General features: G+C 55.2%; 1 protein-coding gene and 1 long non-coding RNA gene across 2 annotated transcripts; both read left to right on the top strand.

The window, feature by feature from the left end:
- The first annotated feature begins 1,706 nt into the window (after positions 1-1,706).
- HSD17B10 (hydroxysteroid 17-beta dehydrogenase 10) lies at positions 1,707-9,888 on the top strand. The gene is made up of 6 exons (XM_064737111.1): positions 1,707-1,756; positions 1,855-2,019; positions 4,135-4,299; positions 5,861-5,989; positions 7,633-7,741; positions 9,603-9,888. Exons 1-6 carry the CDS (start codon positions 1,733-1,735, stop codon positions 9,791-9,793), a joined length of 783 nt encoding a protein of 260 aa, XP_064593181.1. The 5' UTR covers positions 1,707-1,732; the 3' UTR covers positions 9,794-9,888.
- Positions 9,889-10,927: 1,039 nt separating this feature from the next.
- Positions 10,928-14,170, top strand: LOC135460327 (uncharacterized). The gene is made up of 4 exons (XR_010443201.1): positions 10,928-11,051; positions 11,324-11,422; positions 13,668-13,726; positions 14,122-14,170. It is a non-coding gene; the product is annotated as an uncharacterized LOC135460327 (long non-coding RNA).
- Positions 14,171-14,770: the final 600 nt, after the last annotated feature.

The raw sequence follows: 14,770 nt of genomic DNA on the forward strand, positions 1-14,770 counted from the left end.
TTCAGAGGTATCCCCTCCTTTTTTGGGACCCCCATTTCTTTTAGGACCCCCCCCTTTTTTAGGACCCCCATTTTTAAGACCCCCCCCTTTTAAGACCTCCATTTTTAGCACTTCCCCATTTTTAGGACCCCCATTTTTAGGACACCCCCCCCCTTTTTTTCAGAGGTATCCCCCCCTTTTTTGGGACCCTCCACTTTTAGGACCCCCCCCCTTCTTTAAGACCCCCATTTTTAGGACCCTCCCATTTTTTTCAGAGGTATCCCCCCTTTTTTAAGACCCCCATTTTTAGGACCCCCTCCTTTTCAAACCCCCATTTTTAACTCCCTCCCCTCTTTCTGATTTTGTTTTCTGGGGGGTCGCAATTTGAGGGGGAGGATTATCCCCCAGATCCCACCTCCCCCTTGGGGACCCCCTTGTGTCCCCTCAGGGTCCCCATCCCCTTTTTTTGGGGTCCCCCTCAGGTTGAATGTCTCAATGCTGTCACTTTGTGGGGGTCGCAATTTTGGGGTCCGCCGTCCTGAGGATGAGGAGGAAAAGGGGATGGGGACCCCTCCCCAAATCATGGGACCCTTCCGGACACCCCTGGGGGACCCTCGATGCTTTGGAGCCCCCCCCTCGAGCTGGGGGAGCCCCCTTGTCCTGCTCCGGTCCCCCCGGGATTCCCCGCTCGTGTCTCCCGGTCCCACCCCCGGTGTGGCCCCGGTGTCCCCTCGGTTCCTCCTCTCGGTGTCCCCTCGGTCCCACCCCCGGTCCCTCCCCGGTGTCCCCTCGGTTCCTCCTCTCGGTGTCCCCTCGGTCCCACCCCCGGTCCCTCCCCGGTGTCCCCTCGGTTCCTCCCCAGTGTCCCCCCCGGGTTCTCCTCTGGTCCCTCCCCGGTGTCCCCTCGGTCCCACCCCCGGTCCCTCCTGGTGTCCCCCCGGTGTCCCCAGGTCTTTCCCCGGTTCCACCCGGGTCTTTCTTCGGTTTCTCCCCCGGTCCCTCCTCCGGCGTCCCCGGTTCTCTCCCGGTCCCTCCTTTGCTCCCACCCCGGTCCCACCCCGGTCCCTCCCCGGTGTCCCCTCGGTCCCCCCCCCGGTCCCTCCCCGGTGTCCCCTCGGTGTCCTCCCGGTCCCTCCCTGGTGTCCCCCCCGGGTGTCCCCAGGTCTTTCCCCGGTTCCACCCGGGTCTTTCTCCGGTTTCTCCCCGCGGTCCCTCCCCTCGGTGTCCTCTGCTGTCCCTCCGGTCCCTCCTCCCGGTGTCCCCCGGGTTCTCTCCCGGTCCCTCCCTGGTGTCCCCCTGGTCCTTCCCCGGTCCCTCCTTTGCTCCCACCCCCAGTCCCTCCACTCGGTGTCCCCTCGGTCCCACCCCCGGTCCCTCCCCGGTGTCCCCTCGGTGTCCCCCCCGGGTTCTCTCCCGGTCCCTCCTTTGGCCCAAGTCCCGGTCCCTCCCCTCGGTGTCCTCCCGGTCCCTCCGTTGTCCCCCAGATCGTCCCCTGGTGTCCCCCCGAGTTCTCCCCCTCGGTCCCTCCTTTGGCCCAACCCCCGGTCCCTCCTCCCGGTGTCCCCCAGGTCCTTCCCCGGTCCCTCCCGGGTCTTTCCTCGATCCCTCCCCTCTCCCTCCATTGTCCCTCCCTCTCCCTTCTGGTTCCTCCCTCTCCCTCCCCTTCTTCCTCCTCCATCCCGCCCCTCTCCCCTCCTCTTCCTCCCCGCCCCTCTCCCTCCCCCGGTTCCGCCCCCCGCTCCCATTGGCGGCCATGGCGGCGATCCGCACCGTGCAGGTACCGGGACCCCTCCGCTCTCCCCGCTCAGGGGATATTTGAGGAGGGGTCTCCCCCCATCCTCACCGAGCCCTCGGTGTCCCCGTGTCCCCCCGCAGGGCTCGGTGGCGCTGGTGACCGGCGGCGGCTCCGGGCTGGGCCGGGCCACGGCGGAGCGGCTGCTGGAGCGGGGGGCGCGGGTGCTGCTGCTGGACCTGCCCTCGTCCGGGGGCGCCGAGCTGGCCCGGGAGCTCGGGGAGAGCTGCGCGTTCGCCGCCGCCGATGTGAGCACCGGGCTGGGGGCTGCGGGACACCGGCAATGGCGGGGACACCCCCGGACATGGGGACATTGGGGACCCGGGGGACCGGGCTGGGGGGCTGCGGGACACCGGGAATGGCGGGGACACCCCCGGACATGGGGACACCCCCGGACATGGGGACATTGGGGGGCACCGGGCTGGGGGGCTGCGGGACACCGGCAATGGCAGGAACGCCCCCCGGACGTGGGGACATTTGGGACACCGGGGGGACCGGGCTGGGGGGCTGCGGGACACCGGGAGTGGCGGGGACGCCCCCGGACATGGGGACATTGGGGACACCCCCGGACATGGGGAGCACCGGGGGCACCGGGCTGGGGGGCTGCGGGACACCGGCAATGGCGGGGACACCCCCCGGACATGGGATGGACACCGGGGGACCGGGCTGGGGGCTGCGGACACCGGGAATGGCGGGGACACCCCCGGACATGGGGACATTGGGGACACCCGGGCTGGGGACACCGGCAATGGCGGGGACACCCCCCGGACATGGGGACATCCCCGGACAGGGACATGGGAGAACCGGGGGGACGGCTGGGGGCACTGGACACGGGACATGGGGGACCCCGGATGGGGACATTAGGGAGGACATCCCCCTGTTGGGGACACCCCCCCAACATGTGGACGTACTCCCCGTTGGTGACATACCCTGACACGTGGCCACCGTGACCCCTCGGTTGGTGACATCCACACGTGGCCACCGTGACCCCCCCATTGGTGACATCCCCCCCAACATGGGGCCGCCCCTGTTGGTGACATTCCCCACAAGACGTGGCCACTGTGACCCCCCTGTTGGTGACATCCACATGTGGCCACTGTGACCCCACCGTTGGTGACATCACCCCATGACACGTGGCCACCATGACCCCCCGCCCTGTTGGTGACATCCACACGTGGCCACCGTGACCCCCCCGTTGGTGACATCAACCCTGAGTGTGGCGCCACCTTGACCCCCCTTCTGGTGACCTTGGACCTCTCAGGTGACATCTCACCTTGATGGGGGCTGACCCCTCAGGTGACCTTGGCCAAGGGGGCGGGGACAACCTTGACCCCTCAGGTGACCTTGGCCAAAGGGGTGGGGACAACCTTGACCCTCAGGTGACCTTGGCCAAGGGGGCGGGGACAACCTTGCCCCACCCCCTCCTCAAACCGGGGCCATCATGACCTTGACCGAGGAGTCAAGGTCACCTTGACCTTGCTGGTGACATCTCACCTTGTCCTTGTCCCCTCTGGTGACACCAAACCCCAACGCAGCCCCATTGTCTCCCCAGGTGACCTCACCTTTATGGGGGCTGACCCCTCGGATTGGGGGGACACCTTGCCCCACCCTCCACGTGGTGCCATCATGATTGGGACATCCCCTATGGTGACACCCCCAGTGACCTCACCTGAGGAGGTGGGGGCCACCTTGGCCACTTCCTCGATTTGGGACCACCTTGACCCAACCAGCCATGTTCCAAGGTGATCCCAGTAGTGACCCCATGTGGTGACACATCCCAGGGTGACCATGGTCATGTGGTGACACTCCCAGGTGACCCTGTGTGACACCCCTGGTGGACACCCCCAGGTGACCTTACCTCGGGGTGGGGCACTTGACCACCCTCGAATTTGGGGACCACTTGACCCCTCCATCCACATCCAGGGGGACCCCAGTGGTGACCCTGTGTGACATGTGGTGACCCAGTGGTGAACCTGGTGGTGACCACTGGTGGCCACATCTCAGGTGACCCCAGTAGTGACCACCCCTGGTGAACCAGGCCTCCTTGACCACCCTAGATTGGAGCCACCTTGACCACCTCCATCCACCAGCCATGTCCCAGGGTGACCCTGGGGTGACCCAGTGGTGACAATCCCAAGGTGACCCCAAGGTGACCCGTGGTGGACACATCCCAGGTGACCCCAGCAGTGACCCCCCTCAGTGACACCCCAAAGGGGACCTCACCTGAGGAAGTGGAGGCCACCTTGGCCACCTCCTCGATTTGGGACCACCAGCCATATCCCAGGGTGACCCTGGTGGTGACCCCAGTGGTGACACATCCCATGGTGACCCCAGTGGTGACCACCCCCTGGTGACACCCCCAGGTGACCTCACCTGAGCAGGTGAGCGCGGCGCTGGGCGTGGTCCAGAAGAAGTTCGGCCGCCTGGACCTGGCCGTGAACTGCGCCGGCATCGGCATCGCCGTCAAGACCTACAACAGCAAGAAGGACAAAGTGCACGACCTGGAGGACTTCCAGAGGGTCATCAACGTCAGTGGGGGCTGGGTGGGGTGGGATGGGGGGTCTGGGGTCTGGGGGGTGGGTGACCTGGTCAATGAGGGGGGTCTCTGGTCAATGGTTTGATGGCCTGGTCAATGGTTGGATGATCAATGGCAAGTATGACCTGGTCAATGGGTGGGTGACCTGGTCAATGAGAGGATGACCTGGTCAATGGATGGATGACCTGGTCAGTGGCATGGATGACCTGGTCAGTGAGGGAGGTCTCTGGTCAATGGTGTGGATGATCTGGTCAATGAGTGGATGACCTGGTCAATGGGTGGATGATCAATGGTGTGGATGACCTGGTCAGTGGCATGAATGACTTGGTCAGTGGCATGGATGACCTGGTCAATGGGTAGATGACCTGGTCCGTGGGTGGATGACCTGGTCAATGGCATGGATGGTCAATGGGTGAATGACCTCATCAATGGCATGGATGACTTGGTCAATGGCATGGATGACCTGGTCAGTGAGGGGATGACCTGGTCAATGGGGTGGATGATCAATTGGTTGGCCCTTATCAATGGCATAGATGACCTGGGGTGGATGACCTGGTCAATGGGTGGATGACCTGGTCAATGGTATGGATGGTCAGTGGGTAAATGACCTGGTCAGTGGGTGGATGATCAATGGTGTGGATGACCTGATCAATGGCGTGGATGACCTGGTCAATGGTGTGGAGGATCTGGTCAATGGGTGACTGACCTGGTCAGTGAGGGGGGTCTCTGGTCAATGGTGTGGTTGAGGGGGGTCTGGGGTCAGTGGGGTGGATGACCTGGTCAGTGGTGTGGATGATCAATGGGGATGATCAATGGATGGATGACCTGGTCAATGGTGTGGATGATCCATGGGTGGATGATCAATGGATGGATGACCTGGTCAATGAGGGGGGTCTCTGGTCAATGGTGTGGTTGAGGGGGGTCTGGGGTCAGTGGGGTGGACGGCCTGGTCAGTGGTGTGGATGATCAATGGTGTGGATGAGCTGGTCAATGGATGGATGACCTGGTCAATGAGGGGATGACCTAGTCAATGGATGGATGATCAATGGATGGATGATCTGATCAATGGGTGGATGACCTCATCAATGGCATGGATGATGTGATCAATGGGTGAATGGTCAGTGATGTGGATGACCTGATCAATAGATGGATGACCTGGTCAATAGATGGATGACCTGATCAATGATGTGCATGACCTGGTCAATGGGTGGATGGTCAATGGGTGGATGACTTGGTCAGTGGGTGAATGACCTGATCAATGGTGTGGATGACCTGGTCAATGGGTGAATGACCTGATCAATGGTGTGGATGACCAATGGGTGGATGACGTCATCAATGGGTGGATGACCTGATCAATGGTGTGGATGACCAATGGGTGGATGACGTCAGCAATGGCTTGGCCCTGATCAATGGCTTGGCCCTGATCAATGCCATACCTGTAGATGTGCGACCTCGGGGCGTTCCCACCACAACGCCCGGAGCTGTGTGGGGTCACCACCAGGGTTTGGTGCCCCCCACAAGCCCCCTCCCCAAACCCCCCTCCCCAAATGCAGGTGAACCTGGTGGGCACCTTCAACGTGATCCGCCTGAGCGCGCAGCTCATGAGCCACAACAAGCCGGACGCCGACGGCCACCGCGGCCTCGTGGTCAACACGGCCAGCGTGGCCGCCTTCGAGGGACAGGTGAGCGACCCCGGGGGCCACCGGGGGGTCAGGGAACCTTCCAGAAACACCACAACCCCCCCACTATTGGAGTAATTCCAATATTGCAGGATCAATTCCAGTATTGCAGGAATAATTCCAATATTGCAGGAATAATTCCAATATCCCGAACGCGACATGCCTGAGCTCGTAGGGCCCTTGGTGCTTGACCAAAAAGTGGCAAATGTGGTGGTTTCACCCCAAAAACGCTTTTGGCTGGTGAATGTGTGGTGTTAAACTGTAATATATGAACTAGATAAGAACTTTTAGTGGTTGGAGAAGAGTAACATGAATAGGGTTAATATTTATATTGTATTATATATTATATATATTATATTATATTATATTATATTATATTATATTATTATATTATATTATATTATATTATATATTATTTATATTATGTTATATTATGTTATATTATGTTATATATGTTATATTATGTTATATTATGTTATATATAATATTTATATTATGTTTATTTTATCACATCACATCACTATATATTATATAACATAACACAACAATAATATAATATAATATAATATAATATAATATAAATATATAATATAATATAATATAATATAATATAATATAATATAATATAATATAATATAATATAATATAATATAATATAATATAATATAATATAGATAAAAGTTAAGGTACACATTGGTTCTGCTGTATTAAGATAACACAGGCAAACAAGTCAGCAAAATTGCAAATAGAGAAAAGATCTCAGAATTTTGCACTGCAAGAAAACTGGAAAAACAACTTCTAGATTAAACTGTAATGTATTAACTTTGAGTGAATATATTACAGTTCAACCTAGAAGATGTTTTTCAGCTTAACTGAAAAGCAGAACCAATCTATACCTTAACTATTATCTATAGCTTATCATAACTACTAGAATGTGCTAAAATATCCTAATATATAATATAAAATATATAATATATAATATAAAATATATAATATATAATAGGTAATGTAATATACAATATATAATATACAATATATAATATACAATATATAATATATATCCTAAGTAATATAAAAATATAAAGAACATTAACTAATAATATATGTAATATATTATAATAATATAAATAATATAAACCAATAAAAAATACTATTTAATATAAATACTATATAACTACTATAATATATATAATAAACTGAGAATATTACCGTATTCATGTTACTCTTTTCCGATCGCTAAAAGTTAACATATTATTTAAAGTAATATATATAAAGTTATTATATTACAGCTTAAGCTAGAAGTTGTTTTTCAGTTTTCTTGCTGTTGAAAATTGTGAGATTCTTTTTCTACTTGCAGCTTTCCTGATTTGTTTGCCTGTGCTATTTTTCTGAATAGAATGTAATAATTACACATATATATTATTTATATATATATTTTTTATTCATATCTATATATTATATATTATATATTATATATTATATATATATTATTATTATATTAATATATTATATATTATATATTATACATTATATACAATATATAATATATTATATTATATTCTGACATACCTGGGCAGGGAATTATCAGGAGAAGGGATCTAAAAATAAAAAATCAAACCCCACAACCCCAATTTCACTCCCCACAGGTCGGCCAAGCCGCCTACTCGGCCTCCAAGGGCGGCATCGTGGGCATGACCCTGCCCATCGCCCGCGACCTGGCACCGCTGGGCATCCGCGTGGTCACCATCGCGCCAGGTGGGGACACCTGGGACACTCCTGGGACAGCGGACATTCCTGGGGACACCTGGACAGGGCCCTCCTGGGGACACCTGGGGACAGCTGGGGACACGTCCTGGGGACACCTGGGGGACACTGGGGGGACACCTGGGACAGCTGGGGACACGTCTGGGACACTGGACACCTCCTGGGGACAGCTGGGAACCTGGACAGGGGCACCTCCTGGGACAGCTGGGGACAGCTGGGGACACAGGGAGAATTCCTGGGACACACCTGGGACACTGGGACACCTCTTGGGACAGCTGGGACAGGGCACCTCTGGGACAGCTGGGGACACCTGGACACTTCCTGGGACACCTGGGGACATCTGGGACACCTGGGACATGGGGCACTCTGGGTACACCTGGGGGGACACCTGGGGACACCTGGACACTGGGGCACCTGCTGGGGACAGCTGGGATCCTGGGGACACCTCCTGAGGACACTGGGGGGACACCTGGGGACAGCTGGGACACCGGACTTCTGGGGACACACCTGGGGACACCTGGGACACCTCCTGGGGACAGCTGGGGACAGCTGGGGACACCTGGGACACCTGGGGACAGCTGGGACACTCGGGGACACCTGGGGGACACCTGGGGACATCTGGGGACACTTGGGGACAGCTGGGACATTTCCTGGGGACACCTGGGGACAGGGGGCACCTCCTGGGGACAGCTGGGGACACCTGGGGGGGACACCTGGGACACCTCCTGGGGACACCTGGGGACACCTGGGACACCTCCTGGGGACACCTGGGACACCTGGGGGGGACACCTGGGGACACTTGGGACAGCTCCTGGGGACACCTGGGGACACCAGGGAGACTTCCTGGGGACACACCTGGGGACACCTGGGACACCTGGGGGGGACACCTGGGACAGGGGACACCTCCTGGGGACACCTGGGGACACCTGGGACACCTCCTGGGGACACCTGGGACACTTCCTGGGGACACCTGAGGGAGGGGAGGGCAATGGGAGCTCAGTCTGCTGGGCATTTTCCACAATATTCATTTGAATATTTGCCCAAAAAGTCAAATATAAAAAATAAAATTAAATTAAAAATAGGTAAAACATAAAACAAAGAAACAATCAAATAAATAAATAAATAAATAAAAATAAAAGAAACAATAAAGAAAAGAAAATTTAAAATTAAAATAATTAAAATATAAAAAATTAAATATAATTAAATTAAAATATAAATAAATAAATAAATAAATACATTTAAAATTAATTTAAAATGAATTTTAAATAAAATACAGTAATATATATGAAATATAAAATAAAATATAAAATATAAAATATAAATATAAATATATAAATATATAAATTTGTAAATATGAAATATATTTATAAAGTATAAAATAAATAAATAATGAAATAATAAAATAAAATAAATAAAAACTAAAATGAATAAATAAATTAAATAAATAAATAAATTAGAAAACATAAAATAAAAATAAATAACATAAATAAAATAAAATAAAAATAACTAAAAAATAAATAACATAAAATAAAATAAAATAAAATAAATAAAATAAAAAAATAAAATAAAAATAAATAAAATAAAATAAAAAATAACTGGAAAATATGTACATAAATAAATTAAATGAAAAAATGAATAGAATAAAACTAAATTAAATAAATTAATAGATTAAATAAAATTAAATAACAAATAAAATAATGAAAATAAAATTAAAAATAAAATAAAAATATCATTAAAATAAAATAAAATAAAATAAACCAATAAAATAAACCAATAAAATAAAACAAAATAAAATAAAATAAAATAAAGCAATAAAATAAACAAAAATTAAATAAATATCTCCCCTTCCCAGGGCTGTTCTCCACCCCTCTCCTGGCCGGGCTCCCCGAGAAGGTTCGGCGCTTCCTGGGCCAGCAGGTGCCGTTCCCGTCCCGCCTCGGGGACCCCGCCGAGTTCGCGCACCTGGTGCAGGCCCTGGCCGAGAACCCCATGGTCAACGGCGAGGTGGTGAGGCTGGACGGGGCCCTCAGGATGCAGCCCTGAGCCCCAAAACCCGGGAACCCCCAAAATTCTTCAGGGGAACCCCAAAAATCTGGGGAACCCCAGAAATCTGGGGTGGGAGAGGTGACGGAGAGGACGCTGCGGACAACGGGGAACTCAGCAGCGGGGACATCGACGCTGCTGTGGGGGCAATGTGTGGGGACGAATTGTGGGGACATATCCCCAAGAGGGGACACAAACCCCCCTGAGGGGACACAACCCCCCAAAAGTGGGGACAGCAAGGATTTGGGGCACCCGAGGATTTGGGGACACCCGAGGATTTGGGGACACCCAAGGAAATGGGGACACTGTGGGGACATTTTGTGCTGAGGGGACACAAATCTCCTGAGGGGACACAACCCCCCAAAAGTGGGGACACCAAGGATTTGGGGACACCCGAGGATTTGGGGACACCAAGGAAATGGGGACACCCAAGGAAATGGGGACATCCAAGGATTTGGGGACACGTTGTCCTGAGGGGACACGACCCCCCCTGAGGGACACAACCCCAAAAGTGGGGACACAGGATTTGGAGTGAAAGGACACCAATGAAATGGGGACATCCAAGGATTTGGGGACACGTTGTCCTGAGGGGACACGACCCCCCCTGAGAGGACAGTGAGTGGACACAACCCACCCACCCCCCAAAATTGGGGACACCAAGGACTTGGGGACACCCAAGGATTTGGGGACACCCAAGGATTTGGGGGACACCTAAGGAGGATTTGGGGACACCCAAGGAGGATTTGGGGACAAACCCCAGGATTGTGGCCGTGAGGACGCTCAAACCTCTGCTCAGGTTTTGGGGGGATCCATCCTGAGCATCCCCCTCAATTTGGGGACCCCCCCCCAGCCCCTCCCCCACATCAATAAAGCGCGTTCGCCCACGCGGCCTCCCAGCCATGTGCTGCCCCGCCTCCTGTCTATCCCTATTGGCTCACGCCGCTGTCAATCATAGCACAGCCAGATGTGGTTGGTCCGTGACGGGGGTGGGAGGGGAAACCTCACACGCGCTGAACTCTCCACTGATTGGCTGAGTGCGGGGCTTGTCGCGTGTCTCCGCTCGCTGATTGGGTGAAACGCCTGCCAATAAGGCGGTATGATGGGAAGGCGGGCTCGGCGCTGATTGGTCAGAGAGGAACTTCCGGCGGAGGCAACTCGTGAGGGGACCGGGACCGGCGGCGGCACCGGGACCAGAACCGGGAACGGGGAACGCGACCGGGATCGGGAAACCGCAGCCATGAACATCCGGAACGCGCGGGTGGGCGGCCCGGGACGGGCAGAGGGGCTCGGACAGCGAGAACCGGGCACCGGGGAGGGATCTGCCGGTGATACCGGGCCGTGGCGGGAGGCGTGAGGGGATCACCGGGATTGGAGAGCGGTACCGGGCTCTGAGGGGATCCCGGTAACGTTTGGCGGCTTTGAGGTGGATCCACGCTCGGAGGGGTCTCTGAGGGCCCCTCCCGGTATTGGGGAGCACCGGGCCCGGTTCTGGGCTGACTCCCCCGGTTCTTCTCCGGTTGTTCCCGGTAGCCCGAGGACCTGATGAACATGCAGCACTGCAACCTGCTCTGCCTGCCCGAGAACTACCAGATGAAATATTATTTCTACCACGGCCTCTCGTGGCCTCAGGTGTGGCTCTGGATCCGCCCTGGGACTACCGGGACTACCGGGATTTAACCCTTTCTCTCCTGGATTTAACCCTTCCCGGTGCCCCTCGGTCTCCTCTAGAACACCTGGGGCCCTGAATTTCCCCCCTGGATCCCATTCCCAGCACACCTGAGCCCTCAGGGTCACCTGGAATCCCCCTCAGAATCACCTGGACCCCTCAGGAATCCCCTCAGGAACCCCCTGGAACCCCTCAGAATCACCTGGACCCTCCAGGACCCCCAGGAATCCCCTCAGGAACCCCCTGGAACCCCCCAGGAACCCCCTGGAACCCCTCAGAATCACCTGGACCCTCCAGGAGCCCCAGGAATCCCCCAGGAACCCCCTGGAACCCCTCAGGGTCACCTGGACCCCTCAGGATCCCCAGGAATCCCCCCAGGAACCCCCTGGAACCCCTCAGAATCACCTGGACCCCTCAGGACCCCAGAAAACCCCTCAGGACCCCCAGGAATCCCCTCAGGAACCCCCAGGAATCCCCCCAGGGACCCCCTGGAACCCCTCAGGGTCACCTGGGCCCCCAGGACCCCCTGGAACCCCTCAGGACCCCCAGGAATCCCCCCAGGAACCCCCTGGAACCTCTCAGAATCACCTGGACCCCTCAGGACCCCCAGGAACCCCTCAGGAACCCCCTGGAACCCCTCAGAATCACCTGGACCCTCCAGGACCCCCTGGATCCCCTCCTCCATTCATACCTGGCCCCCCCAAGGTCACCTGGACCCCCCCAGGGACCCCCTGGAATTCCCCCAGTGCCCCCCCTCACCTTTTTCCCCCCAGACACACCTGGAATCCCCCAGGATCCCCCCCAAAGGGTCACCTGACCCCCCATGCACACTTGATCACCTCTGTCACCTGTCCCATTGCCACCTGTGTCACCTGTCACCTGTCTCAGTGTCACCTGTCCCATTGTCACCTGTGTCACCTGTCCCATTGTCACCTGTCCCCACTGTCACCTGTCCCTCTCTCAGCTGTCTCCATTGTCACCTGTGCCATTGTCACCAGTCCCATTGTCCTCTGTCCCATTGTCACCTGTGTCACCTGTCCCATTGTCACTTGTCTCACCTGTCCCCCATTGTCACCTGTCCCACTGTCACCTGTGCCATTGTCACCTGTCCCATTGTCACCTGTGTCACCTGTCCCATTGTCACTTGTCTCACCTGTCCCCCATTGTCACCTGTGTCACCAGTCCCATTGTCACCTGCCCCGCCTTTGTCACCTGTCCCATTGTCACCTGTCCCATTGTCACCTGTCTCATTGTTACCTGTCCCATTGCCACCAGTCTCACCTGTCACCTGTCTCAGTGTCACCTGTCCCATTGTCACCTGTGTCACCTGTCCCATTGTCACCAGTCCCATTGTCACCTGTGCCATTGTCACCTGTCCCAGTCTCACCTGTCCCATTGTCCCCTGTGTCACCTGTCCCCCCATTGTCCCCTGTCCCATGGTCCTGTGTCCCATTGTCACCTGTCCCACTGTCCCCTGTCCCATTGTCACCTGTCGTATTGTCACCTGTCCCATTGTACCATTGTCACCTGTGCCATTGTCATCTCTCGTATTGTCACCTGTCCCATTGTGCCATTGTCACCTGTGCCATTGTCACCTGTCGTATTGTCACCTGTCCCATTGTCCCATTGTCACCTGTCCCGTTGTCACCTGTCCATTGTCACCTGTGTTACCTGTCCCACCTGTGTCACCTGTCCCATTGTCACCTGTCACCCGTCCCCCCATTGTCCCCTGTGCCATTGTCACCTGTCCCAGTCTCACCGGTCCCATTGTCCCCTGTGCCATTGTCACCTGTCCCATTGTCCCATTGTCCCCTGTGTCACCTGTCCCATTGTCCCATGTCCCCCCATTGTCACCTGTCCATTGTCACTTGTGTCACCTGTCCCCCCATTGTCCCCTGTGCCATTATGACCTGTGTCCCCTGTGTCACCTGTGCCCCTGTCCTCTGTCCCATTGTCACCTGTCGTATTGTCACCTGTCCCATTGTCCCATTGTCACCTGTGCCATTGTCCCCTGTGCCATTGTCCCCTGTGTCACCTGTGCCCCTGTCCCCTGTCCCAGCTGTCCTATTGTCACCTGTGTCCCCTGTCCCATTGTCCCCTGTGTCACCTGTGCACTGTCCCCTGTCCCAGCTGTCCTATTGTCACCTGTGTCACCTGTCCCATTGTCCCATTGTCCCCTGTGTCACCTGTGCCCTGTCCCTGTCCCAGCTGTCGTACATCGCCGAGGATGAGAACGGGAAGATCGTCGGATACGTCCTGGCCAAGATGTGAGTGTGAGACCCCCCCCCAAATGTGGGACCCCCACCCCAATTCCTGCCCCTTTTGGGGGTCCCCAGGTGGATTTGGGGGAATTTTGGGGGTCCTTGGGTGGATTTGGGGAGGTTTGGGGGGTCCCCAGGTGGATCTGGGGGGTCCCCAGGTGGATTTGGGGGTCCCCAGGTGGATTTGGGGGAATTTCAGGGGTCCTTGGGTGGATTTGGGGAGTCCCCAGGTGGATCTGGGAGGATCTGGGGGGTCCCCAGGTGGATTTTGGGGGGATTTGGGGGGTCCTCAGGGGGATTTGGGGGAGTTGGGGGGTCCCTGGGGGGTTTTGGGGGGATTTGGGAGTCCCCAGATGGATTTGGGGGGGTCTCACCCCTGTGACCCCCCCATGTTCCCATAGGGAGGAAGACCCTGATGATGTCCCCCATGGTCACATCACATCCCTGGTGAGATTGGGAGGGGTCCTGGGGGGCTTTGGGGGGTTTTGGGGTCACCTGAGGGGTTTGGGGGGTCCTTGAGGGGTTTGGGGTCATCCTGGAGGGGTCTTTGGGGTGTTTGGGGGGTCTGGGGGGTTTTGGGGGGTCTGGGGGGATTTGGGGGGCTCCAAGGGGGCTTTTGGGGGGGTCCTGGAGGGGTTTGTGGGAGGTTCTGGGTGGGTTTGAAGGGGTCCTGGAAGGGTTTGGGGACTCATTGGGGCGTTTTGGGGGGGTTCTGGAGGGGTTTTGGGGTCACCTGAGGGTTTGAGGGGTTTGGGGGGCTCTGGGGGGTCCTGGGGCATTTTGGGGGGGTCCTGGAGGGGTTTGGGGTCACCTGAGGGTTTGATGGGCTCCTGGGGGGTTTTGGGGTGTCCTGAGGGGTTTGGGGGGTCCTGAGGGGTTTGGGGGGTCCTGGAGGGGTTTTGGGGTCACCTGAAGGTTTGGGGGGTCCTGGGGGGTTTGGAGGGCTCCAAAGGGGCTTTTGGGGGGGGTCCTGGAGGGGTTTGGGGAGGTTCTGGGTGGGTTTGAGGGGGTCCTGGGGGGGTTTTGGGGTCACCTGAGGGTTTGGGGGGC

Source organism: Zonotrichia leucophrys, unplaced genomic scaffold (assembly GCF_028769735.1).
Source record: "Zonotrichia leucophrys gambelii isolate GWCS_2022_RI unplaced genomic scaffold, RI_Zleu_2.0 Scaffold_34_1600103, whole genome shotgun sequence".
NCBI classification, from domain to species: Eukaryota; Metazoa; Chordata; class Aves; order Passeriformes; family Passerellidae; genus Zonotrichia; species Zonotrichia leucophrys.